Source organism: Harpia harpyja, chromosome 19 (assembly GCF_026419915.1).
Source record: "Harpia harpyja isolate bHarHar1 chromosome 19, bHarHar1 primary haplotype, whole genome shotgun sequence".
Lineage (NCBI taxonomy): Eukaryota > Metazoa > Chordata > Aves > Accipitriformes > Accipitridae > Harpia > Harpia harpyja.
This window is the reverse complement of record NC_068958.1, coordinates 17,235,139-17,260,378: the sequence shown is the minus strand read 5'-3', so window position 1 is coordinate 17,260,378 and position 25,240 is coordinate 17,235,139. Positions and strand designations below refer to the sequence as shown.

Here is a 25,240-nt window from a genome sequence, read left to right as displayed (position 1 = left end):
ATTTTCCTCTGTTGACATTGTTTTCTCTATGAACTGGGAAGGTATAAATACTGTCACCAGCAATAACTGTCAAAAGGAAAGAAGGAATGACGAAAATTACTCCAGAATTTCATTTTCACATTTATCTTTTAAATTGTTCATTAAAATGGTGATTCCCAGCCCTGCAAAGGAGAAGTTTTTGGTATCTGGATCAGAACAGCTGACGGATCATACTGCTACCACCAGTGTCTTTTCCACTGAAAGAACATCTTTCTAAGACTAGCGGAAATGGTGCTTTTCATGGTTCTTCTGTCTTTGTCCTCTCTGACATGAGTCTTAACTATAGGACAAAGTTTTTGCTTGTATGTTCCCTTCCCCATTAACCACAGATTTTAGAACTCTAATCTCCTGATAGGAAACAAGAGGAAAACCTTGTCATGGTTCGGTCAGCCCAGACATCACGTGAACCATGGTCACCATGATAAAAATATTTCCATTTCCCACTTCTGGAGCCAGCCCTTCATCTCAGAGTTGAACATGAGGATTTAATATGAATATATGACACACAAGTCAAAGGAAAAAAAAGATTGCATGCTCTCAGCCAGAAGTGAATGAAAGTAGACTCCCAGACTGAGCAGGCTTTGTTGCCTGCATGTAGTGCTGCTGTGAGAAGATAGCATTCGGTCCCAGATTGGCCATCTCTGTGAACATCAGGAACTAAACAGAGGTATCTTTGCTTCTAAATGAGCTTTCTGAGTAGAGGAGTGGAGGTTTACAAGTTGCAAGGGCAGACTGGAAGCAAAAGATTTTGGGGCACAATATGCTGCACTTCTAGGGTAAACCCGTCCATGGAAATAAGTGGCCTTGTTGCTGCTCATGGGAACAGGGATCAGCCCCTGGCTGTGCTGGAAGGAAAGACTGCAAATTGAGATGTCTGTTTTAGCTGTAGCAGTGAAGCTGTTCTAGGAGGAACTGGATTTCTTTCAGACCTCTGAGAATAGCACAGACTGAAAGACTCTACTTATGAAGGCCAAGCCCAGGCATGGTTGCCCCATACACAAATGCAATAATCCACTGGTTTTACTTCTCTGCTAAGGAATTATGAGATATCCTAAGGACTTGTGGCCTCTGAGATCCAGTCTACTGGTGTGTCCTACAAAACTGGGATGTACAGCTTGTCCCTTCCTTGGAAAAGCCATTGATCTGCACAAATGTTTGTCCTTCTTTGAGGCACAAAGTCTTGACACTTGGAAATCCAGCATTGCCTTGACTGATGGTCACATATGACCAAGTTGGCCCACTGCCTTGTTTGAGGCTTGCCAAAGGCACTGGGTTCAACTGCACCTCCCCTGGTGCTGTGGGAAGCGTGGGTGTATAATGAGCCCCCTAAAACTGCATGCAGCTCAGTATAGAGACATCCTGGCTAGGCAGCTATTGAGCACAGATGTCTCCACTCACCCAGAAGCTACGTTTGAGGGGGACAAGAATTTGTAATTTCTTTCGCCACTTAGTGACAGTTAAAATAGACTAACTAGGGGCACGGCTTCCTTCATACAGATCGCTAATATCTGTGACCAAGAGACCTGTTGAACAGCTATGAAGAGCGCTGTGGTTTGAGTCAACAGACAAAGCCACCGTGGTCCTGGGAGACTCAGTATTGACATCGAGCAGGATCATCTCCTCAGAACCTCAACCTGTAAGGTAGTGAGTTTGGTCATGTCACCACTGAGATTTGTGTGGGCATGATACAGAGCTGGGAGTATAAAGTGTCACCTTCGCTGTCACGGTAGACATTGCTCTGTGTTGCATTAGGTCTGAAAATTGTAAATGCTCTGGGAGGAGCGGTCTCCTATAGCATACACTTAATTTCCCTGGTAAGATGGCAGGCTATTGAAGATCTGCCCTAACTGTCCCATGGAGCTAACATGGGACTTGTAGCACAGGTACACTATGGTTTCTAATGTTTGTTGTCTTGGAGGCATTGTTTCTTGGGATAGCAAGTAGGGATATGTTGTTTTTTCCTCTGGACATTTAGTAAAACTCTGTTGTATTTGCTCTGCGATATTTGCTGTAAATTTATTGCCTGTATGAAAATGGACGTCTATGTTATGGAAGAATTAATGGGTATGTTGTGGACAACAAAAGGAACAGACTGACCTGTTCTCATGTTGTCACCCCTTACCTGCTTCACCAAACTGACATGATTTCACTGTCTTGTTCACTGCTGTTAGGGCTTAATTGCTTTCATTCACTTAGAAAATATAGATGGTGTGTGTCTCCTTTTGGCATTTTGTGTCCATGCTGCTTTAATAAATAAATAGGTATAAAGTATCTGGTGTATGCATACGTAAATTGTGGACAGCATGAGCAATCACTTATGTTATATTCATAATCCCTGAGGCAGAAGAGAAGATCAAGTCAAGTATAGATTTACCGAAGGGATAAGTCACACAAAATCTGATCCTTGGGCATTCCTCCCCACTCTACACAAGACCTCCATTCATCACTGGAGTGCTTGTGACGTTCCCCCTCTGTGACCTGCTCAGAAGTTTTCATGAAGTTGCACTGCTGCAGTTGCTGGCCTTCAGTTCTGTGGTTCTAACAAAAGTCTTTGAGATTTTCCTTTAGAAAGCTTCTGAAATGGGAAGACTCAAGCTCAAAATATTACTTAAAGTTAACAAATAAACAAAGAAAGCCCACCCAAAGCTAAAAGAGAAATTTTAGGTAGAAGATCTTTCTTCTCAGTGAGTATCTCAGTCCTCTGGTGTAAAGCACAGCTAGAATTTGAGACTGAGCACACAGCAATTTGGTATTTTGTTTAGAACATTTGCTGTGTGCGGACTGTCCTGATTTTTATGAATTACAAAGACAAATAGAATGCTGCATCTGTTGCTGATTAATTTATTATAATGATGATTCAAGTCTTCTACTGTGGTCTATGTTAACGGCTTTGTACTCTACATTTACTGTGCTTGTGTCAATGTCTGTGGTACGTCCCATGCCTCTGGACCCATCACCTCTGTATGAACCACTCACTGCCTGTCAATTCTCTACAAGTTTGGCTAATTTTGCTCACTAGTCTCTGCCAGCAATTATGTCACATCTTGTCTGTGTGTTCCACTGTCTGAACCTCATAAATATTTGCGACACCACTAGTACCTCCAAATCCTGTGACTCCCAAATGTTTTGCTTATTCACTTAGCTGATTTACAGCCATATCACTAGTGACCAGTCAGACTGCAAAAGGGAATGGGCTCTTACTCTGTCTCATCCAGACAGACTGATGGATAGACAAGATGAAGGGCAGACCTCACATCCCATCAGGCTACCTGGTTTATTTAGGTAGATTAAAAGTATTGTCAGTAGTCAAGGACTTGCTTCTGCTCTGCTTTCAAAGCAGTGGAAGCTTTGCTACTATCTCCAAAGGGGATGTCTCCACAGCTGAAAAACAGGCAGACTTCTGCCTGGGATGAGAAATAGCCAAGTCTTGGTTACCTGAACAAGGCTAATGCATGACAATGATGTGTTTTTCAGAGGAGTGAGTGTTGAGCTACTTCCAGTGTTAGCCCTGTTGTGCTGGGGATGTTGGTCAACAGCATTTCATCTAGGGAGGGGTAGATTGTCTTTTGGAAGTATTTGTCTGCCTCAGCTGAATAAATAACAACCTCAGTGATCATCTTAGTATGGACACCTATGTTTCAAGCAGATGTGAGTGGAGATATGAATTACAATATGATAATTTTTGGAAGGCTTTTGCTGTCTTTCTTTTCAAAAATCTGATTTCTTTTTCTAGGATTGAACTGAAGTCAAAGCAAAAACATGGTTATTCATGTAACAAGGCAGTAGAAATTTTAAAAGTAAGTAGGGCAGGGTCTGAATGACTCTGTACCAGCTGGTATGTTATTTTCTGGTCCTCATTTAACACAGAAGACACTAGAAAATGCGATGTGGTTGGATTAATTATGCTGAAGGAATGTTCTCTTGCATATCCTGGCACTGTTGTTTTAACTGTGCAATCAATGTGTGGCATTAACATGCTTCTGTCTCACTCTTCAGAAGGCAAGAATTCACAGGAGTTTAAGGACTCACAGCAGCTTATCTTTAATCCAAGTGAATTTCTGAAATATTTAAGGCCCTGTAAAGTCTGCAGTTTGCACATAGTGCGTATAGTGCATCTTGTACATTGGGTGGATGCATACATAGTGTTTACTACTACCTATACAAATATTGTCAGTATTTTTTTTTTAAACTAGATTTGAATGTAGCCATCTCTCAATAGGTTATAATTATGTTAACATATATCCACAGTCACACTGGACTGAAAACAACTGTCTGACATGATGCATTTGGTAACATAAGAAGATAATAAATTTCTTGATGGCTTTGGACCTGAGAATTTGGACCATATTCATGTTTCAGTGTAGATGCTCATCAATATTGCCTAGTGTGGAGGGCAGAAGTTGGGATTAGCAATGAATAAATGTAAGTGTAACATAAAAGAGCTTAGGGGAATACTGTTGCAAGCTAATGTCAAGTAATAATGTTTGTTGAAAGTTGTAAGCATTAGACATTTCAGCTCCAGGAGTGGTGACATGTTTAGGAAGATACAAGACTGCAAAATGCAATAGGGGATTATAATGTTTGCTATTAATACAGTTCAGTACTTTGGAGGACAAATTAAGTCCATCAGAAGAGGATGATCAAGAGTCTCCAAAAATCTCTGCCATTTGCTCTGCAATGCCCTGCCCGGTGCAGGGCAGGGTGCCCTGGAATCATCTTATTTTCATTTCAGTTTTGTGTCTTTTCCCTCTCACAAGCTGTTCATTCCCTTCATTTGCAATTTTTAAAACATCTACCAATGGTTTACAGAAGTAACTATGTGATATGCCAAAATTCCAACACACAAAAGCTGGAACACTGAAATGTAAAACTCTTGTTTTGGTGGATAGCAACAAAAGTCACCCATACCAGACCAGGGAGGTGATAGAAAGAGAGGACTTGGCTGTCATTCGCACAGTCCCATGTATCATTTCCCATTTCTGTTGGTTCACATGCATTTCCACTGAAGTCAGTGAGGCTCACAGAATGATTTTCCAAGTAATCAATTATTTATGAGATTTGTGTAGTGTGCAGAGCCCTAAAATAAGATTTGTGTTAAGGACAATAGTGGAGCCAGTGATTTGTTGTGGAGAGATGTCTATGTTCCTATTTGCAACTGCTGATTAATGGAAAAACAAAGTTTATCCTTTTGGTTCAGAATTTGACTCAGAAGTACTGTGAGTTACACTTTGGCCTATCTATGGGACATACAGCACAAATGATTTTTGTTAGCTTAGTTGTCTTTTACCCTTAGCTGAAACCAAGTGTCACACAGATAATGCAACTCCAAGCTAAATGTATAACAAGGAGATGTCAGGGTCCTACCCAGAGTTTTCATAGCTGTAGTGTGGCAATACTAGGTTGGAAGAATGTCTGATATGGGGAAGAGAATTAAGATCATAGGTGTGCTGACAAAGTCCATCTGCCTTTTAAAACTGTTGAAAGTTGCATGTTCTTGTGTGACTCTGTGTTGGCTGAAGGAGTGCAGAGGGTAGAGACACGGCATTAATCCCACATGGGAATCTAATCTAATTGCTCTTTCAGAGCTTCAGTAACTCTATAGTTTTTGAGCATCTCTCATATGACAAGGAATCTGCCTTCACAGTTTGCTTGCAAGATAGTGATGTGTTACATTACATGTTGCCCAATTTATAAATACAGGGAAAGAGACACCTTTGGCAGAAGGTCACGAGTGATCTATAACAATAACTAGTTAATGCCAAGTTCACACTTCACCATTTCCTTCTAAAGTAAGTAGCAGCTTATAGTCTGCTTTCAGGTCTGTTGCTAATTTAGACAAGCTAATTTAGATCAGGATGTGCTTCTGCTTCATGCCCCAGTTTAGACATCCATCTCTGTGGCTTTCTTCTCAGCAACTGCTCTTGCCATCCATCAGAACTCACCGCGTGAGTGCCATGTGGTGTAATATTTGCCTGAAACACGAGAGGAGGTCTTTGGAGGAAAGCCAGATGACATGGAAATGGAAGAGGTGACAGACAGATGCTGTTAGATGTGTACATTTTCCATTTAGCTCTGCTAGCCATTTTCGTACCTGGTTTGTGTTGGTTCAAAACTGTGTCATGATGTGTTTTGGAAAGACATGTCATGATCTGTTGATTGGCAGACCTTTCTCAAATTGGCTGCTAGGATGTGGCAAATGAGGAAGGGCAAACTGCGTCATAAAAGTGAGCAGTATTAAGGTCTGTCATTTCCCTTGTGAACTGTAAATAATTAAATGATTTGTCTTTTTCACAGGAGAACCTGTAGTCTGTCTGTGCTGACCATAGGCAGCTGAGCAAAGCATCATGACAAGCCATCAGGCAGGTGAGAGAACAGATACAGCTATGAAAACTATCTGGGGTACCCCTGAGAATAAGCCCAACTTAGTTTTCTCATTTGGCAATTAGGTATCTGTCTGTTTCTCACCACCACAAGGAGGGACACCAGTAACTGGCCCATCAGGGTCTACTGACCTTTGCAATAGTGTCTTTCTCATGCCAGATTTTGAAGTGTTATTTGGAACAATAACTGATGTAAAGCATTCCCTATCCAAATAATCGCTAGACCTGTAAGCTGATGTGGCCCTGGATTGTGATCTTGGCTGCAGATTTTCCCACTTGGGCCCTAGCTTTGCAGTAAGTCAGCACAAAACCACAGACCTTAATGCTCCAGCCTTAGGACACACTTACAGCCTGCAGTACTAGAACGGGTGGGTCCTTTATAGTCCAAGAGGAGCTGAGTAGGAACAGTTACTATTCTATAGAGAGACAATGCAGATTGAGAGATTGTTTCTAAAGGACAAACATGTTATCTTAATTGAATGTATTTTTCCTTGCCTTTCCAGTAAAATCTTTCAAGAAATCTTCTGTCCCAGGAGTTATTATCACCCAGTTTGTAGACGATATTCCAAATGGATGCAGTACACCTGACTTTGAGCGGAAACCTGTCACTCTGACATTGCAGGAAGGTGAGGTTCTTGAAAAGCCACAGACCTGGAGGCTTGACTCCATGTCTCACCTACATGAAACAATTATTGTAATTAAATCAAGCTAGTTTCTAAAGAGATTTGACTAGACCAGAAAAAAGTGTTGTGTGGCCAAAGTCTTTGTTGTACTGATGAAAATTCCATCGGTACTGATAGACATCTCCTGAGTTTTCACTAGTGTATGCAAAATCAAAATCTGGCTCCTAATGTATACAACAAATCCTGTGAATTCTGCAGGAAGCTCTCAAAGTATTTTGCAGCAAAAGATTGAAATAGTTCTTTCTTCCTATTGAACTAACTTGTATTATGAGCATTCAGCACTAAAATTAACTGCTTTTTAAAGTAAGATATGCTGACTGCAGATGCTATTTAGGCTGTACTTCTCCTTCAAGAAGCAATTTGGATGTTGCATAGAGTATAGAGAAGGCAGCTAATGAGCCAAGACCTAAAATCAATGCGAAGCCTTCCAGTAATCTCTCTGCACTTGCAGAGTCTTTTTTTTTTCTTTTTTTTTTTTTTTTCTGAAGTGGGATAGCCTGTGGAGATCGTGTGGCTTCTCTTCCCTCACAAGACTGAACTGTTTCTAGCACCCTGGATTTCAATGTTGTCACACCCGTCTGTTGATTTTCACGAGCCATTGAGATTTTATGAAGGAGCACAGTGGCCTCTAGTGGTACATTCCTCCTCCTCCCCCACCTTCCTTCCACCTACAAGTTTCAGGCATGAACCAAGGCGGTAGTCAGTCACCCTGTCTAAATTTTCCAAGTTACTTCATTTACAGTACGTCTTGTGGTTCGTATACAAAATGTTAGGGAATTCAGGTGGGTCACTGTGTAAAGTGAATTCAGTGTCTATGCAGATGCATGATGAGTGTCTTTAATGATATTGTCATCGCCCTGTTGCATTCAGTGCATGGATTAGCTGATACTCCTAGCTGTGGAGTTGTGTCCTGTGACAGATGGCAAGCATGGGAAATTGCAGCCAGAATGGCTAAAATTTGACAAAGGTTTAATCAATTGGAAACAGGCTTTAATAATAGATAGTACTGCAATCTCAGAAAAAGTTGGAAGATGCCATTTGATAAGAATCGGTTGGCAGGAGCTTGCTGCATCAAATAAGTTTTTTGGCGGTGACTGCAGAAGGGCGTGGGAAATATTGCAAGACTTTCTGGGGAGAATTTTTAACAGTGTTGGTCATGTGAAGACCAAAACGATTGCAAAAGAAAGATAGTAATTGTTTCTGCCCTGAGCTATATCCATGGATAACTCATCTCCATTTCTATTCCCCTGTGACACTCCCACTTACCTATACACGAGCCACTTCTCTGATTTGTTGTTTCATCGTGTTTCTTATGTCTTTGAAGCCTTTTGGAAGAAAAAGAAAAGGTTTGTACTAGGCAGTGGTAAAGCTGTTGGAGATTTCTGTGGTCAGTTGCAGCATACTCAGATTCTTAGGGGAGCAGAGATGAAGGAGAGAGCTCACAGGTAAACCCCATCCTTTTCTCCCTTCTGTGCCTCTTTCAATAGCAGAGCCTGGTGTGTTTGGAGTGCAAGGTGGTGCCAGGCTAGCAGACAAGGAAGATCTTGCAGAAAGATGACATGTAGGGAGTACATGGGAAAACATCCTACCCTGCATGGGTCCTCCCAGTTGTGGTACAGTGTTGTCTGTTAAGAATGTGTTTTCTTAAGTGTGCAGAAGGGATATTTTCTTGTTTCCACCTCCTAATAAACCCAAATTTATCCAAATGAAAAAGAGACCAGGAGCTGCAACTATTCACAGATGAACTTCACTGATGGCTAGAGACAGGGGACTCCAGCACAGTGAGTCCTTTGTTATTTAACATCCTGTCCAGCATGGTCGCAACAGAGGGACCAGTCTGAAAGAATGAAGAAGCGATGGGAACTTGCAGGGGAATATGTGTGTGATGAGAATGGATTTGGGCATTTCATGGCTGTGGTACAAGCAGTGCATACAAGTTGGCAGAAGCAAGTCTAGGCTGAACTTGCTATAGCGCTGTTGATTTCAGAGATGATCAGAGGATGTTAGCAGTCAAGTCTGGCAGGCTAACACCATGTTTTAAAGGCCTTTAATGATTGAATACAGGGAAACCTGACATTATTGATGTGGGGAAAGGTAGCGCAGCCTGGACTTGAGCTAATAACTGCTTGCTCTTTGGCCCTGCCCAAATTTTGAGGGAGTTCAAAATCAGACCAAGATACCAAAAAATTGCTGTCTTGGATATGTGATTTCTCTATCCGCATGGCTGTGCAATAAAAACACAGGCAGAGACCATATGTGTCAGTGGTGAATTTTAAAGTTAGTTTTCAAGTAATCTCTTTGAAAGCCAGTGAGTTAGAGTGGAAATTATGGCAGATGTCTTGCAGTAATTTGGGCATTTAATGCAACTTAAACTGGTAATTTAGGCATCTTTTACAGAGAAAACAAAAAGATGTAATTGTTTTCAAAGAATGTTTCTGCCTAAAACAACAGAGATGGCTCACTCTGGGGTTCACTCTATTGATAACATAAGGGGCCTGGCATGAGTGTCCTCATGTTCAAGCCTGTCTTAAATAACTGATTTCTTGCCTCTTTTCAAAGGTAAAAATGCCATTTTCAGAGCTGTGGTCAAAGGTGTCCCAACCCCTGACGTGAAATGGACACGTATGCAAGGAGGAATGGATGATCCTGCCAAATATGAAACATTCTTCAATAATGTTACAAATGAATTCATTCTGCAGGTAAAGACCAAATATTTCAGACAGGACTCATGGAACAGAGAGAGCAATGGAAAGGAAAAACCTGCAGTGGGCTGATTTAGATGTCACCAGTTCTGAAATCTGGATCTAAAACACAAAGCTTTTTAGGGTCATTCTGGGAACAGAAGAAAGATCTGAGATGTCATTGAGTAGCTGGTTTATTAGAAGCTGAAGGTGTGTGAACTGAACCATAGCACATCGCTGTGAGCTCTTACTGTGTTCTTCTTTTTAAGATAAACAAACTCACTACAGATGACAGCGATTTGTATCGTTGCTTTGCTGTGAATGAATATGGGGAAGCTGCATGCTCTGCTGGCCTCAGGATCATACAAGGTAGGATTGACCAGTTCTGTGTTCCAAAGGTCCTGTGGTCCCAAGTAGTTGGCTCTTCTGTCCTCTGGGGGTGGATGCCCAGAGCATTGTCTAAGTATCCTTGGTGTGAAGGTCTATTTTTCCACTCACTGAGGACTGAAGGTCTTCTGTGACTCCCCCCACTTTGGTGACTCCATGACACTATGAGCTTTAAGGCAAGGGAGAAGAAAGTGGTATAGTGGTCACTGCACCGGACCATAATCAGATGTTCTGGATTTAGTGTTGGTGTTGAATTGGCTCAATCCTTTCTTTATAATGTTGAACAAATCAGTCTTTTGGGAGGGATCCATCCCACTTCACTTCAGACATCTATGGTGTCTACCTGACCTAGTCCCCTGCTTCCCTTTATAGTCAGTGGAGAGAAATGGGCACTTTGTGGGTAAAATATAACTGGGTAATATATTCTTGGAACCTACTCGAGCAGGAGGTGGACTATGTTGGAAGCATCCATTTCACCTGTGTGCCTGTAAAGTAAGTTCAGAAGGCAACTATCTGCATTTGGCCAGATAATCTTTGTACCTTGGCTCCCCATCTCTAAAACAAGATGTTACTATTTCCTACCATTGCTTAAACCAAAAGATTCATAGGGCAGAAACCGTCTCCTCCACTGTGTAGAGTATCCAGTAAGCACAGAGTCAATTGCAATAGAAATATTGCATTTATAGATGGAGATTACTGGGAGTCAATGTCAGATTGATAAGGAAATCCAAATTAGGATTTCCTCTTGCATTGGTAACAGATACAGAGGTTTTATTTTATAGTTCATTGGTTTACTGGTGTTAGTCTGACTGTTATCTTGTTCATCTTACGGCTTGTTTTTCCTCTGTTTTCTCTTATAAACTATCAGTTGGCTTTAAGAGGAAAGCGAGATATGTTCCTGTTCACCCTGCTGATGGTAAGTTAGAGTTAGATATATTTTCTTTTTTGGGGTGGGGAGGGAGGGCATATACTCATCTGTCTACCACAAACTTGTAAAGAATAAAGTAAGAGAAGGGTTGATGAATCGCTAATACTCTGTTGTCTCTTTCTGCTTGCTATTTACCTTTGGGTAAAGTGTTGATCTTAGATATGGCTTTGAGCTGTTCTAATTAATGATTCTGGAATCATTAGTGCTGGGAAAGGATTTTGTGATGTCAAATACAGCTGGATCAAACATGTTAACATGGCTGGAAAACAGTGGGTTTCTAGAGCGTCCTCTCTAGAAAGAGAGGAAATCCCCCAAGGAAGCGATGAACTTTAACGGCACTCAAAGGACGTGAGTATGGCAAAGAAAACTGGCTCAAAGTTTCATGGCAGTTTTTTTATAAAGTGTGAAAACATCACCAGAGGTAAACAGCATAGTAGAATGGCCTGTTGTCAGTGGCTATTTTTCATTATCTTCTTTTTGGGGATATATTTGACAGTGTTGAGTGTCTGAATGTTTGTTGTTTCCTCCATCCTTTAATAGAGTTAAAGAAGAAGCTTCAGGACTTCAGGAAGCTGCTGAGAAAGCGGTAAGCCTCTATAATGAAGGCCATTGTTACACTTCCTAGATGTTTCTTGATGATAGGGGACAGCTTCATAGATCTTCATGGCAACACTTCTTGTTTCCAAAGTTGTTGTGAGACAAAATATGGAGAGACATAACAGAACAATTTGACACTGTCTGTGAGGCTAAGATAAACACAAGGTACCAACCTCATTTTGAGGTGTATGTTCCTTTGCACCACAAGATTTTGACTTAAAAGATGTGTTTCTCTGCTTTCCTGTTTTTAGCTCACAAGTAACTTCCTGGCTAAGTGACAAGTTATGTAATGATCTTTCTAACTAATCAGGGACTGAGCCCTGTCTCCCAGACCAACAGCACAGACTGCCCTGTGCACATTGCTGAAATCCCTTCACTCCCCAGGTGGGAACCTCCAAAGATTGCCTGTTGGGAATGATCTCTGGCCTGTGCAAAATCCCGAACTGTGCTGAGAAATTACTTGGGAGAGTGCAAGCTGGCCTGGGCCAGAATGTGCCAGTGACTCTGCTGATAGTTTAACAGTGTGGACAACTGCATTACAGTCTTGCCCTATATGGCCCAGGGCAAGACTGTTCCCTGGCAGCATTTAATTTGTAGTACAGAAGCAGAAAACCTGTTCTGGAAGAGTCCCATTCTTTCTTGTCTACAGGGCCAAGTGAACTACAGAAATGATGGAGAGAGAGGTGAAAGGGGATTAAGTATAGAAAAACAAGACATCTTGTTGTCTGTCAAAATGTCTAGATTTTTTTTCCCCCCCTGGTTCTAAGGGCCCCAGCACCAAAACCAAAACCCTTGGACAAAGAAGCAGTCTGGCAACTGTTGCTGCATGCAGATAGGAGAGATTATGAGAAAATCTGTATGAAATATGGAATTGTTGACTTCCGTGGGATGCTGAGAAAGCTGCAGGAGATGAGGAAGGACACAGAAAGTGAACAAGGAGAGGTAAAATAAACTGAAAGCTCTGATTTTTAACAAACAACTGCAGAGTTCTATAGTTCCTCAGTAGCTTCTGAAAACAGGCTAAACCTTCCTAAATTTCTTTCTAGATGAAAATGTTATTGTATGACAGAATGATTTATGATAATGTTTTAAAAGAAATCCTACTTCTATACTCATGCAGATGAAAATGCTATTGACTTTTTTGAAGTTCAATTCATAAATTTTAGGAGATACTGACCATAGGATAATACGTTCAATAATTTTATTAAACTACATGGCTAAAATCTGTATTCAGTTGCCTCTGATGAGAATTTGGACCGCAAATAGAAAAGTTATATGCCTGAGAGTCAAAATTGGCCTTCACATACAAGGGCATGTAGAAACCTGCACGAATAGTGGTTGTGTAGTGTGTGAATGACCAGGAGGTAGCATGTAAAATATAATTTGCCTACAGGAGGAAACTGTGGAAGCTTACAGATGCTTCTCCTATACACATGAAGTTAGAGGTAGCTCTTTTCTATGCAGACAAAAAGTAGATTTCACATTAGTTCAACAGCTTAAGAACTTCTGTCATGGCAGCCTTATCATTTACTAGATTCTTTTATCTTTCTTTGCAGTTACTACACAGTATCAGAAACTTTGAACACATCAAAGTCAACAAGGATGGAAAAGCTACATTCAGTCTGGTGATGGACCTGAAAAATCATAACAGCAAAGTTTATCTGCTTAAGGTGAGGGGGGGAGATGAGTTGACCAGCTCATAGTAGCCACTGAAGTCTTCTACATAAAATGCTTGATCCGCTGAGCAGTGGCTGAAAGAAAATATACTTCTTAAAGTTGTCTGTCCATTGCAGAATCCTTGATCGGTTGGGTTACATGGTGTGGGGGTCCAGGTAGTCTTTGGTGGTGAATATCACTTGGGATTTGTAGATCCAAGTACAGGGGAAACAGTCAGTTACTGACGTCCTTTTGACTTCAAGAACTCTTCTGGTAAGAGGAAATTCTAACAGTGTCTTTCAGGCAGCAGAAATTCTGCAGTCTCATATAAGAAGAAAAAAGATTTTATTCACCTTTTCACATGTGTTATTCCATTATAACTCACTGCTGTGAAAGAAGATCTCAAGGAAGTGAAACATCCTGTCTAGTTGTGTAGTTAGTCTGATGTGAACCCCAGGTGATAAGTGCTGTGGATGTTTTTCTGGAAGATACATTTCAGTCAAACTGTGGTTAGTGGCTTTAATACAGAGGAAATCGGAATTGATTAAAGAGGAGGTCAGACTAACTCTATGAACTTCTGAATCAAATGCATGACATGAAGTCTATGCAGCCACAACGCGGAGAAGGTAACCCCAGTGTGTTACAGATAGGAAAGTGGTGACCTCGCCTGCTTGTCCATCTGTGAGGATGCTAAAATCTAAGCAAAGAAACTACTTTGTCTTCAAAGTTACAGTAACTGTGTATTAGTTAAGTTTCAAAACCTTATGTAAGCTAGCAAAGTACTATTGTTTTGCCTAGTTTGGGAGTCTGATGCTCTGTTCTGTGCAGGACTTACTTACTGCAAATATTATTGCCTGTGTGTTACATAAGCAATGAGCCTGGTCCACTTAGAGCTGTCCGCTGTAAGTAGTAATAGAGCATAGACTTCTCTGTTGTTAATCATTTATATGAATAAGGTGGTCATAGCACAAATTTGGCCTGATTTGTTTGAAATGCCTTGCACTAGCTGTGCATTGCCTTTAAGACTACATTTTTCTTTCTAGGATGGTGAGAGGCTCAGATATGGAACAGGGGATGAATATAGAAAGCACTGCCTGAGGCGAATTGGAAAAAGGTATAGCTTCATTGTCAACGATGTGCAGCCAGAAGATGCAGGCGTGTATCAAGTCAGAGTGGAGGACGTACCTGTTTTCTCAACTGAACTGGACGCTGAATGTAAGGAATTGAGTTACATGTATGTGATGTGCAACTGTAACAAGAAATTATTTTTTGCTGGAAAATTTTATCTAGGACCATATGCAAAGCTCAGGAGTGAAAACTGATAACTACAGAAGACTGTTTTTGTGTTGCCAAAAAAGGGCTCCTCATATGACACAGGTGAAAAAGAGCAGGAGAGTGATTATGGGATACGGGTGTTGCATTTGTAGTGCAAAGGATTAGGTTCAAGTACCAGTTTGGCTCTGGCTTCTGGATGACAGTGAGCAAATTCCTTAACTTACCCCATGCTATAGTTTCCTTTTGTAAGCTCAGAATAATAACCACCAACTCGATACAAGTATCATGCTGCTGAAATACATTGACTACAAATTATCACCACATCAGTGATGTGTGGTATAACTGTCTCAGAAGATAATAAACACAAAAATCTACTTTTCTGCTTTTTTGTCCTGTAGAATTGGGCACAGGAGCACATCTCAATTTTAACATTTTTCTGCTTAAACCAATGCTCACATGCATGGCAAGTTCCTGTCTGTCTGTCTTCCTTTAGCTGCAAAAAGTTTTTCTTGGAAGACAGAAATAGCTCTCTGTTTCCTTTCTATAGCTTTTATTTTTCCATTGCAGCCATCCCTGTGAGATTTCAGCAGCCACTCAGTGATGTGCGTTGTCCTGAGGAAGAAGATGCTGTCTTTGATTGTATCCTACGCACACCCTGTTATGATGCTGTGTGGCTACACAAAACCCACCTCCTTGAGGGAAGTGAGAAGCACCAGATCTCTGTAACACCTGATGGTCTGACCCACCAGCTGATTATCAAAAATGTTGTGCCCTCTGACAATGGCATGTACACCCTCGACACTGGACTCTGCTCCTCAAATGCCTGGCTTATTGTAGAGCGTAAGTGACACTGTATTATTCCCACAGTGTTGGCTTGAGATGTGTTAACAAAATAATATTCCTCTCACTGCCTGATTGCTCATTGAGATGATTCTATTCTGAGAAATGAATTGTGGAGCCTCTAGTTCCTAAATTATATTTAGAAAAATGAAGGTCTAGGTTAGACCCTCTTTCCTCTTCAGATGAGACAAATTTTTCACTTTTTATTAGCCCTGACAAATCCTATTGGCTAATTTACTCTACAGCTACTATGAAGTAGCATGTTCTCTATCAGTTATTGAAAAGTGCTCCATATGTCAGCCTGGGTATTTGATGAAGCTGTCACTGTGTAAACACAGTACAGCATACAGGGCATCAAGGAGCTTTCAATACTATCAATTCTATTCTACCAATATGCACCACCACACAATACTATTCAATACTATCTTGCTAGATAGTATTTTTCTTTCCAAATTAGAGGTTAAACGTGTTAGAAGAAGCTCAAAGGAAGCTGGGAAGATGGGAAACACTCCTTTCAGTGCAAGCAGATTAATAGTTAGCTGGCTCATATTTTTTTGCTTCTGAAAGGTAGTTGCTTTGGTTTCTTTTGAGATCCTGCTGCAGCAAAAGGTGGTCTCTTTCATAAAGGCTTTTTTGATGACCTTTCAGAAACAGTGCAGATTGAGTATGACATACAAAAAACTGCCCAGTGATTTCATTGAGCTGTTAATGCTCTACAGAAATGATATCTAGCCGGGAAATCAAAACAGTGAGTGACCTGCTCTCAGAAAAGCCTGAATTTGAGATTAATACAAAGCTATTCACAGAACTGGAATCTTTAGTCTTCAGGTTGGCCATCTCTAAAATGCCAGGATGCCAGATGTGCAAGCTGCCTCAGTACCAGTGAGATCCTAATTCAAGGGTGGGAACTGATGACCGCTCTGTGCATGGGATATTCTCTAACGCCTCCAGGGCTGGAGGGAGAAGGCAGAAGGAGCTAATGAGTTCCAGATACAATCTAAGTCCCTCAAATTAGACCAGTCATGCTGGAAATTTGTCTTGGTTCTGCTTTTTTTGTTTGTTTGTTTGTTTTAACAAGCATATTTCCACTAAAAATAATTGTCTTTTTAACCAAGAAATGTAAAATTATGTCTGAATGTGATACTGAAAAAATTAGGATTTGAACTGAATTTAAATTTATTTAAATATATTATGTTTCTGTGTCCTAGAATGAAATTATAACAAATGCTAACACATTTTCTTTGGTTGTTGATGCAGTACATGACCTATTGATTGTCTGTCCTTTTTTTTTCTCTCTCTTTTCCTGTAAATTATATCTCCTCCAATCAAACAATTCATCTTCAATACAGATGCCAAAGGAAAGAGGAGACAGGGTGAAGGAGGTGAAAGACAGAAATCTGAGTGGCTGAAAGAAACATTGCCAGATAAAGACAGGGCTAAGAAACTTCGACGCAGAGAATATGTTGGTGATGAAGATCATCTTATGGACACTGACGTGGAAAAAGATGGCTGGTATAGAAATGGTCAAATTGGCAGTGAAGGACACTCCACTGATGTTGATGAAAACCATAGATTTTTGGGAAAAGATGGGCTACACGGACCCCACAGAAATGGAAGGATGGGGTTTGGGCAGTTTTCTGGAGCAGACCTAGGTGGAGACTCAATGACAAATGATGGTAGTAACTTTGGATTAAAAGGCTTAGGAGGCAAAACTGGATTAAGGCCTTTCCGTGGCAAGGATTCTATGACAGGCAGAGCAGATACTGGTGATGAATTAGGAGGAACAGGTGAATGGTATTCTGCGGATGGCAGAGATGATGGTATGGTGGATGCTGTTAACATTGACATGGATAATGGAGAAGGAGTGAGCTCTCAGCATGGCAAGGATGGTAAATTAGGTGATAGTAGGTACAGAGCTGGCTTTGGAGGTGTTGGGAGATTAGGTGCTACTGATGGAAGTTCTGTGTTAAACAGACTCGATCCTGATTCAACGGGAGTGGGAGATGGTAAGGGTGGTAAGGGTGACCTGTTAAGTAGGACTAGTCCAGGGACTGGAGCTAGAAAAAATGCTGCAGGTACTGAGATTGCAGGAGGAATGAAGTCCGCCTATGGCAAGGATGGTCTGCCCACTGTACTTGATAGGAATGGAGCAAATATAAACAGAGAAGGACGAATAGGGACCCCCTACGGCAAGGATGGCCCGACACTTCATGCCAGCAGTCATTTAAGGCAGGAAGGAAGGTCTGACAGGCTCTATAGCCCAGGGCTTCTTCTAGCTGGACATGGGGCTATATCTGGTGCAGGTGGCAGTTCTATAGGGGAAATGGAGGCTCTGTATGGTCCAGATGGTGGGACAGTTGGAGCAACTATTGGCAGTGCTGCTGTAGCTGGTGCAGGGGCTGTTGGGTCTCCGTATGGAAAGGATGGTCTCCCCGCTGGGGCTGTCATTGGTGGTGCTGGCATAGCTGGTGCAGTGGGAGTTGGGTCTGTGTATGGAAAGGATGGTCTCCCAGCTGGGGCTGGCATTGGTGGTGCTTACGTAGGTGGTGCAGGGGGAGTTGGGTCTCCTTATGGAAAGGATGGTCTCCCAGCTAGGGCTGGCATGGGTGGTGCTGGTGTAGGGGGAGTTGGGTTTCCCTATGGAAAAGATGGTCTCCCAGCTGGGGCTGGCATTGGTGTTGCTGGTGTTGCTGGTGCAGGGGGAGTTGGGTCTCCCTATGGAAAGGATGGTCTCCCCGCTGGGGCTGGCATTGGTGGTGCTGGTGTTGCTGGTGCAGGGGGAGTTGGGTCTCCCTATGGAAAGGATGGTCTCCCAGCTGGGGCTGGCATTGGTGGTGCTGGTGTAGCTGGTGCAGGGGGAGTTGGGTCTCCTTATGGAAAGGATGGTCTCCCAGCTGGGGCTGGCATTGGCGGTGCTGGTGTAGCTGGTGCAGGGGGAGTTGGGTCTCTGTATGGAAAGGATGGTCTCCCAGCTGGGGCTGGCATTGGTGGTGCTGGTGTAGCTGGTGCAGGGGGAGTTGGGTCTCCCTATGGAAAGGATGGTCTCCCAGCTGGGGCTGGCATTGGCGGTGCTGGTGTAGCTGGTGCAGGGGGAGTTGGGTCTCTGTATGGAAAGGATGGTCTCCCAGCTGGGGCTGGCATTGGCGGTGCTGGTGTAGCTGGTGCAGGGGGAGTTGGGTCTCCCTATGGAAAGGATGGTCTCCCAGCTGGGGCTGGCATTGGCGGTGCTGGTGTTGCTGGTGCAGGGGGAGTTGGGTCTCCCTATGGAAAGGATGGTCTCCCAGCTGGGGCTGGCATTGGCGGTGCTGGTGTTGCTGGTGTTGCTGGTGCAGGGGGAGTTGGGTCTCCCTATGGAAAGGATGGTCTCCCAGCTGGGGCTGGCATTGGTGGTGCTGGTGTAGCTGGTGCAGGGGGAGTTGGGTGTCCCTATGGCAAAGATGGTCTCCCAGCTGGAACAGACATTGGTGGTGCTGGTGCAGGGGCTTTTCGGCATCCGTATGGAAAGGATAGTGTTCCAACTGGTGCACGTGTCGGTGGTGGTGGTGTAGCACGTTTTGGAGGTATTGGATCTCCCTATGGAAAAGATGGTCTTCCAGCTCAAGCAGGCATTGGTGCTGGTGTAGGTGGTGCATGGGAAGTTGGATCTCCAGATGGAAAGGATGGTCTTCCAGCTGGGGCAGGCGTTGCTGGTGGTGCTGCTGGTGAAGGGGGTTTTGGGTCTCCATATGGAAAGGATGGTGTTCCAGCTGGGGCTGGTCCAGGTGTATGTGGTGCAGTAGCATTTGAGTCTCCCTATGGAAAGGATGGTCTCCCAGCTGGGGCTGGAGTAGCTGGTGTAGGGGGAGTTAGGTCTCCCTATGGAAAGGATGGTCTCCCAGCTGGGGTTGGCATTGGTGGTGCTGGTGTAGCTGGTGCAGGGGGAATTGGGTCTCCCTATGGAAAGGATGGTCTCCCAGCTGGGGCTGGAGTAGCTTGTGCAGTGGGAGTTGGGTCTCCCTATGGAAAGGATGGTCTCCCCGCTGGGGCTGGAGTAGCTGGTGTAGGGGGAGTTAGGTCTCCCTATGGAAAGGATGGTCTCCCAGCTGGGGTTGGCATTGGTGGTGCTGGTGTAGCTGGTGCAGGAGGAGTTGGGTCTCCCTATGGAAAGGATGGTCTCCCAGCTGGGGCTGGCATTGGCGGTGCTGGTGTAGCTGGTGCAGGGGGAGTTGGGTCTCCCTATGGAAAGGATGGTCTCCCCGCTGGGGCTGGCATTGGCGGTGCTGGTGTTGTTGGTGCAGGGGGAGTTGGGTCTCCCTATGGAAAGCATGGTCTCCCAGCTGGGGCTGGTGTTGGTGGTGCTGGTGTTGGTGGTGTAGGGGGAATTGGGTCTCCCTATGGAAAGGATGGTCTCCCAGCTGGGGCTGGCATTGGCGGTGCTGGTGTTGCTGGTGCAGGGGGAGTTGGGTCTCCCTATGGAAAGGATGGTCTCCCCGCTGGGGCTGGCATTGGCGGTGCTGGTGTAGCTGGTGCAGGGGGAGTTGGGTCTCCCTATGGAAAGGATGGTCTCCCAGCTGGGGCTGGTGTTGGTGGTGCTGGTGTTGCTGGTGTAGGGGGAGTTGGGTCTCCCTATGGAAAGGATGGTCTCCCAGCTGGGGCTGGCATTGGCGGTGCTGGTGTAGCTGGTGCAGGGGGAGTTGGGTCTCCCTATGGAAAGGATGGTCTCCCTGCTGGGGCTGGTGTTGGTGGTGCTGGTGTAGCTGGTGCAGGGGGAGTTGGGTCTCCCTATGGAAAAGATGGTCTCCCAGCTGGGGCTGGCATTGGCGGTGCTGGTGTAGCTGGTGTAGGGGGAGTTGGGTCTCCCTATGGAAAGGATGGTCTCCCCGCTGGGGCTGGTGTTGGTGGTGCTGGTGTAGCTGGTGCAGGGGGAGTTGGGTCTCCCTATGGAAAGGATGGTCTCCCAGCTGGGGCTGGTGTTGGTGGTGCTGGTGTTGCTGGTGTAGGGGGACTTGGGTCTCCCTATGGAAAGGATGGTCTCCCAGCTGGGGCTGGCATTGGCGGTGCTGGTGTAGCTGGTGCAGGGGGAGTTGGGTCTCCCTATGGAAAGGATGGTCTCCCCGCTGGGGCTGGTGTTGGTGGTGCTGGTGTTGCTGGTGTAGGAGGAGTTGGGTCTCTGTATGGAAAGGATGGTCTCCCAGCTGGGGCTGGCATTGGCGGTGCTGGTGTAGCTGGTGTAGGGGGAGTTGGGTCTCTGTATGGAAAGGATGGTCTCCCAGCTCGGGCTGACATGGGTGGTGCTGGTGTTGCTGGTGCAGGGGGAGTTGGGTCTCCCTATGGAAAGGATGGTCTCCCAGCTGGGGCTGGCATTGGTGGTGCTGGTGTAGCTGGTGCAGGGGGAGTTGGGTCTCCCTATGGAAAGGATGGTCTCCCCGCTGGGGCTGGCATTGGCGGTGCTGGTGTAGCTGGTGCAGGGGGAGTTGGGTCTCCCTATGGAAAGGATGGTCTCCCAGCTGGGGCTGGCATTGGTGGTGTAGGGGGAGTTGGGTCTCTGTATGGAAAGGATGGACTCCCAGCTGGGGCTGGCATTGGTCATGCTGGTGCAGGGGGAGTTGGGTCTCCCTATGGAAAGGATGGTGTCCCAGCTGGCGCTGTTGTAGCTGATGCAGCTGGTGCAGGGGGATTTGCGTCTCCCTATGGAAAGGATCGTCTCCCAGCTGGGGCTGCGCCTGGTGCTACTGGTGTAGGTGGTGCTGGTGTAGGGGGAGTTGGGTCTCCCTATGGAAAGGATGGTCTCCCAGCTGGGGCTGGCATTGGTGGTGCTGGTGTTGCTGGTGCAGGGGGAGTTGGGTCTCCCTGTGGAAAGGATGGTCTCCCAGCTGGGGCTGGTGTTGGTGTTGCTGGTGTTGCTGGTGCAGGGGGAGTTGGGTCTCCCTATGGAAAGGATGGTCTCCCAGCTGGGCCTGGCATTGGCGGTGCTGGTGTTGCTGGTGCAGGGGGAGTTGGGTCTCCCTATGGAAAGGATGGTGTCCACGCTGGGGCTGGCATTGGTGGTGCTGGGGGAGTTGGGTCTCCCTATGGAAAGGATGGTCTCCCAGCTGGGGCTGGTGTTGGTGGTGGTGGTGTTACTGGTGTAGGGGGAGTTGGGTCTCTGTATGGAAAGGATGGACTCCCAGTTGGGGCTGGCATTGGTCATGCTGGTGCAGGGGGAGTTGGGTCTCCCTACGGAAAGGATGGTCTCCCAGCGGGCGCTGTTGTAGCTGATGGTCTCCCAGCTGGGGCTGGCATTGGTGGTGTTGGTGTTGCTGGTGCAGGGGGAGTTGGGTCTCCCTATGGAAAGGATGGTCTCCCAGCTGGGGCTGGCATTGGTGGTGCTGGTGTAGATGGTGCAGGGGGAATTGGGTCTCCCTATGGAAAGGATGGTCTCCCAGCTGGGGCTGGCATTGGTGGTGCTGGTGTAGATGGTGCAGGGGGAATTGGGTCTCCCTATGGAAAGGAGGGCCTCTCAGCTGGGGCTGGGGCTGGGGCTGGTGGTGCTGGTGTAGATGGTGCAGGGGGAATTGGGTCTCCCTATGGAAAGGAGGGCCTCTCAGCTGGGGCTGGGGCTGGGGCTGGTGGTACTGGCGTAGGTGGTGCAGGGGGAGTTTGGTCTCCCTACGGAAAGGATGGTCTCCCAGCTGGAGCTGGCACTGGTGGTGCTGGTGTAGGAGGAGTTGGGTCTCCCTATGGAAAGGATCATCTCCCAGCTGGCGCTGGTGTAGCTGTTGCAGGGGGAGTTGGGTCTCCCTATGGAAAAGATGGTCTCCCAGCTGGGGCTGGCGCTGGTGTAGCTGGTGCAGGGGGAGTTGGGTCTCCCTATGGAAAAGATGGTCTCCCAGCTGGGGCTGGCACTGGTGTTGCTGGTGCAGGGGGAGTTGGGTCGCCATATGGAAAGGATGGTCTCCAAGCTAGTGCTGGTGTCGGTGGTGTAGCGGGTGTAGGGGGAGTTGGGTATCCTTATGGAAAGGATGCTCTCCTAGCTGGAGCAGGTCTTGGTAGTATAGCTGGTGCAGGGGGAGTTGGGTCTCCCTATGGAAAGGATGGTCTCCCTGCTGGGAGTGGTGTAGCTGGTGCAGGGGGAGTTGGGTATCCTTATGGAAAGGATGGTCTCCCAGCTGGGGCTGGCATTGGTGGTGCTGCTGTAGCTGCTGCAGGGGTAGTTGGGTCTCCCTATGGAAAGGATTATCTCCCAGCTGGCGCTGGTGTAGTTGGTGCAGGGGGAGTTGGGTCTCCCTATGGAAAGGATGGTCTCCCAGCTGAGGCTGGCATTGGCGGTGCTGGTGTAGCTGGTGCAGGGGGAATTGGGTCTCCCTATGGGAAGGATGGTCTCCCAGCTGGGGCTGCTGGAGTAGGTGTTGGTGGTTCTGGTGTAGCTGGTGCACGGGGAATTGGTTCTCCTTATGGAAAAGATGGTCTTCCATTGGGAATGGGAGCTGGAGCTGGTAGTGGTGGAGCTGGTTTTGGTAGGTCTGGGTCTCCATATGGAAGGGACGGTGTCTCACCTGGGGCTGTGGCAGGAGCTGCTCATTTTCCTTTTGGAGGTGAAGAAGTAATGGGATCTCGCCATGGCAGGGATGCTTTGCTGAGCAGAGCTCAAGGAGGAGCAGCAAGCAATGGCTTTTCCTCAGAACGTGGTGGTGTCAGTGGCTCTGCAATACGGGGAGCTGGGTCTCCCTATGGCAAGGACAGTGGCTTAGCTGGAGCCAGGGCTGGTGTGGGTGGTGTTGGCAGGTTGGGAGGTGATGAAAGGGAGTTACATTCTGTCCCTGGTAAAGAAGGTGTGGTAGGTGCTCGTGTTGGACGAGGTGGTGAATATGGGTTGGATTCACATTCTGGCAAATCTATGGGAGGTAAAACTGGAAAGGGCACTGCTAGTGAATTCAGAGCATCAGGGAACAAAGGTTCACCTGATGACAGAGATTCACTTTCAGGCCAAAGAGATGCCAGGAGTGAGGGCAGAGATTTAGGACACTTAGGCTCCCTTTATGGCAAAAATTCTGCCTTTGGAGGGGCAGGGAGTAAATCCCATAACAGATCTGTTGATGGGAGGAATTCAGGTGGTTTTGGTCAAGGTTCATTGGATTATGGTCAGATGTCAGATCTTTATGGTGGACCTCCTTCAATAAACCAGAGAAAACAGGAACCCAGCCTTGATATTAAAGCAAATGATTTCTTGAAGAATACAGAAAGTATGGGAAAAAGAAGACGTTATTGCCTAGATGATCTGAAAGGTACGTGTTTAATTGATGACTTCTGTATTGCTGCTCTTTGCATTTTGATACTCATGTTCCTAATCCTGGAGTGAAATTGAATCTTACGGTTTAGACAAATGTAGCTATATGTAGAAATTTGATTATACTGCAAGCCGTTCCTAATTCTACCACTGATTTTCTGTTTGACCTTATACAATTTGCTCAGATCCAACTGCCTTAAAAGTCTAAATAATCTTTGTTTAAATTATCTAAACCAGGTATCTGTTCATTCAAATAAATGATTCAGATCCACATGGAACAGACTTCAGTTCACAAACATGCTAGTTCACATATAGTTGCAAGGAATGTGGCCATGTTTCTGTGATATTGTTCCAATTTAAAACTTATTGTTTCACTTTATTTGTTCTAACATCTAGTGCAAAGATCTGTGGTTTTCAAAGTTCTGGGAACAAATCTATGCCTGCTTATATTGGATTAATATGCACATTGGCCCTAATATAAAGAGCTCTTTTCTCTCGTAACATCAGAAATAATAAGGTGTTGCATATAGTAAAAGGAGAGTAATGTTGTCCTGGTTTAACCCCAGCTGGCAATTAAGCACCACGCAGCTGCTCACTCACTCCCCCCCATTCCCTGAATGCTGGGGGAAAGAATCAGGGTGGGAAAGAAGTAAAACTTGTGGCTTGAGATAAAGACAGTTTAACAGGACAGAAAAAGAAGGGAAAAGAATATTACTACTAATAATAGTATACACAGAACAGGTGTTGCACAATACAATTGCTCACCACCCGCTGACCGATGCCCAGCCAGTCCCTGAGCCATGGTGCCCACCTGCCAACTCCCCCAGTTTATATATTGGGCATGACGTAATATGGTATGGAATACCCCTTTGGCTTGTTTGGGTCAGCTGTCCTTGCTGTGTCCCCTCCCAGTTTCTTATGCACTCCCAGCCTCTGCTGGCAGGGCAGTATGAAAAGCTAGAAAAGTCCTTGACTTAGTTGTTGCTAACCAGTGTTTATACTAAAACATCAGTGTGTTATCAACATTATTCTCATCCTAAATCCAAAACACAGCACTGTACCAGCTGATAAGAAGAAAATTAACTTTATTCCAGCTGAAACCAGGACAAATGTGTATGCAGCCATTTGACTAAGACCAGTGGCTACACTAGCAAGATGATAATGTGAAAACTGTAGAAATGTATAACCAAAGGGGAATATTCACCTAATAGAATTGCTGACAACTTAGAAATTATCAAGGCAAACAAAACATAGCTATAAATAAGGAAGTAAAAACAAAATTGGAGTTAATGAGGAAGGAGGTGGGGTGTTTATTAGAGAGGGGATGAGGATGTTAATGGAGAAGAACTTGGGAAGGGAAAGAGGAATACAGGGGGTGGAGAACAGTGTGCCTTGGGGCTCTTTAGGGTGAAGTGGTTGGGCAGCCTGTATCTGGTCAATGCAGAGGAAAAGAATGATGAAGTAGTATATCCATATCCTGGAGTAGCCTATTTTTTCCTGCTGGCTGTAGAGGGAGCCAAGACAATTAG

At 45.2% G+C, this 25,240-nt stretch overlaps 1 protein-coding gene across 2 annotated transcripts in view; it reads left to right on the top strand.

Moving 5' to 3' along the window:
• IGFN1 (immunoglobulin like and fibronectin type III domain containing 1) overlaps positions 1-25,240 on the top strand; it is a 41,462-nt gene that overhangs the window by 3,885 nt on the left and 12,337 nt on the right. Inside the window, exons 2-13 of one of the 2 annotated variants that reach the window (XM_052815664.1) lie at positions 1,537-1,680; positions 6,334-6,402; positions 6,923-7,045; positions 9,662-9,801; positions 10,053-10,152; positions 11,039-11,086; positions 11,639-11,684; positions 12,463-12,637; positions 13,252-13,365; positions 14,395-14,566; positions 15,194-15,466; positions 16,816-23,709. In XM_052815664.1, the coding sequence (XP_052671624.1) occupies positions 6,384-6,402; positions 6,923-7,045; positions 9,662-9,801; positions 10,053-10,152; positions 11,039-11,086; positions 11,639-11,684; positions 12,463-12,637; positions 13,252-13,365; positions 14,395-14,566; positions 15,194-15,466; positions 16,816-23,709 (8,104 nt within the window). In that variant the 5' untranslated portion in view covers positions 1,537-1,680; positions 6,334-6,383. The remainder of the gene's footprint in view (positions 1-1,536; positions 1,681-6,333; positions 6,403-6,922; positions 7,046-9,661; positions 9,802-10,052; positions 10,153-11,038; positions 11,087-11,638; positions 11,685-12,462; positions 12,638-13,251; positions 13,366-14,394; positions 14,567-15,193; positions 15,467-16,815; positions 23,710-25,240) is intronic. The other variant, XM_052815663.1, reaches the window with a different exon arrangement.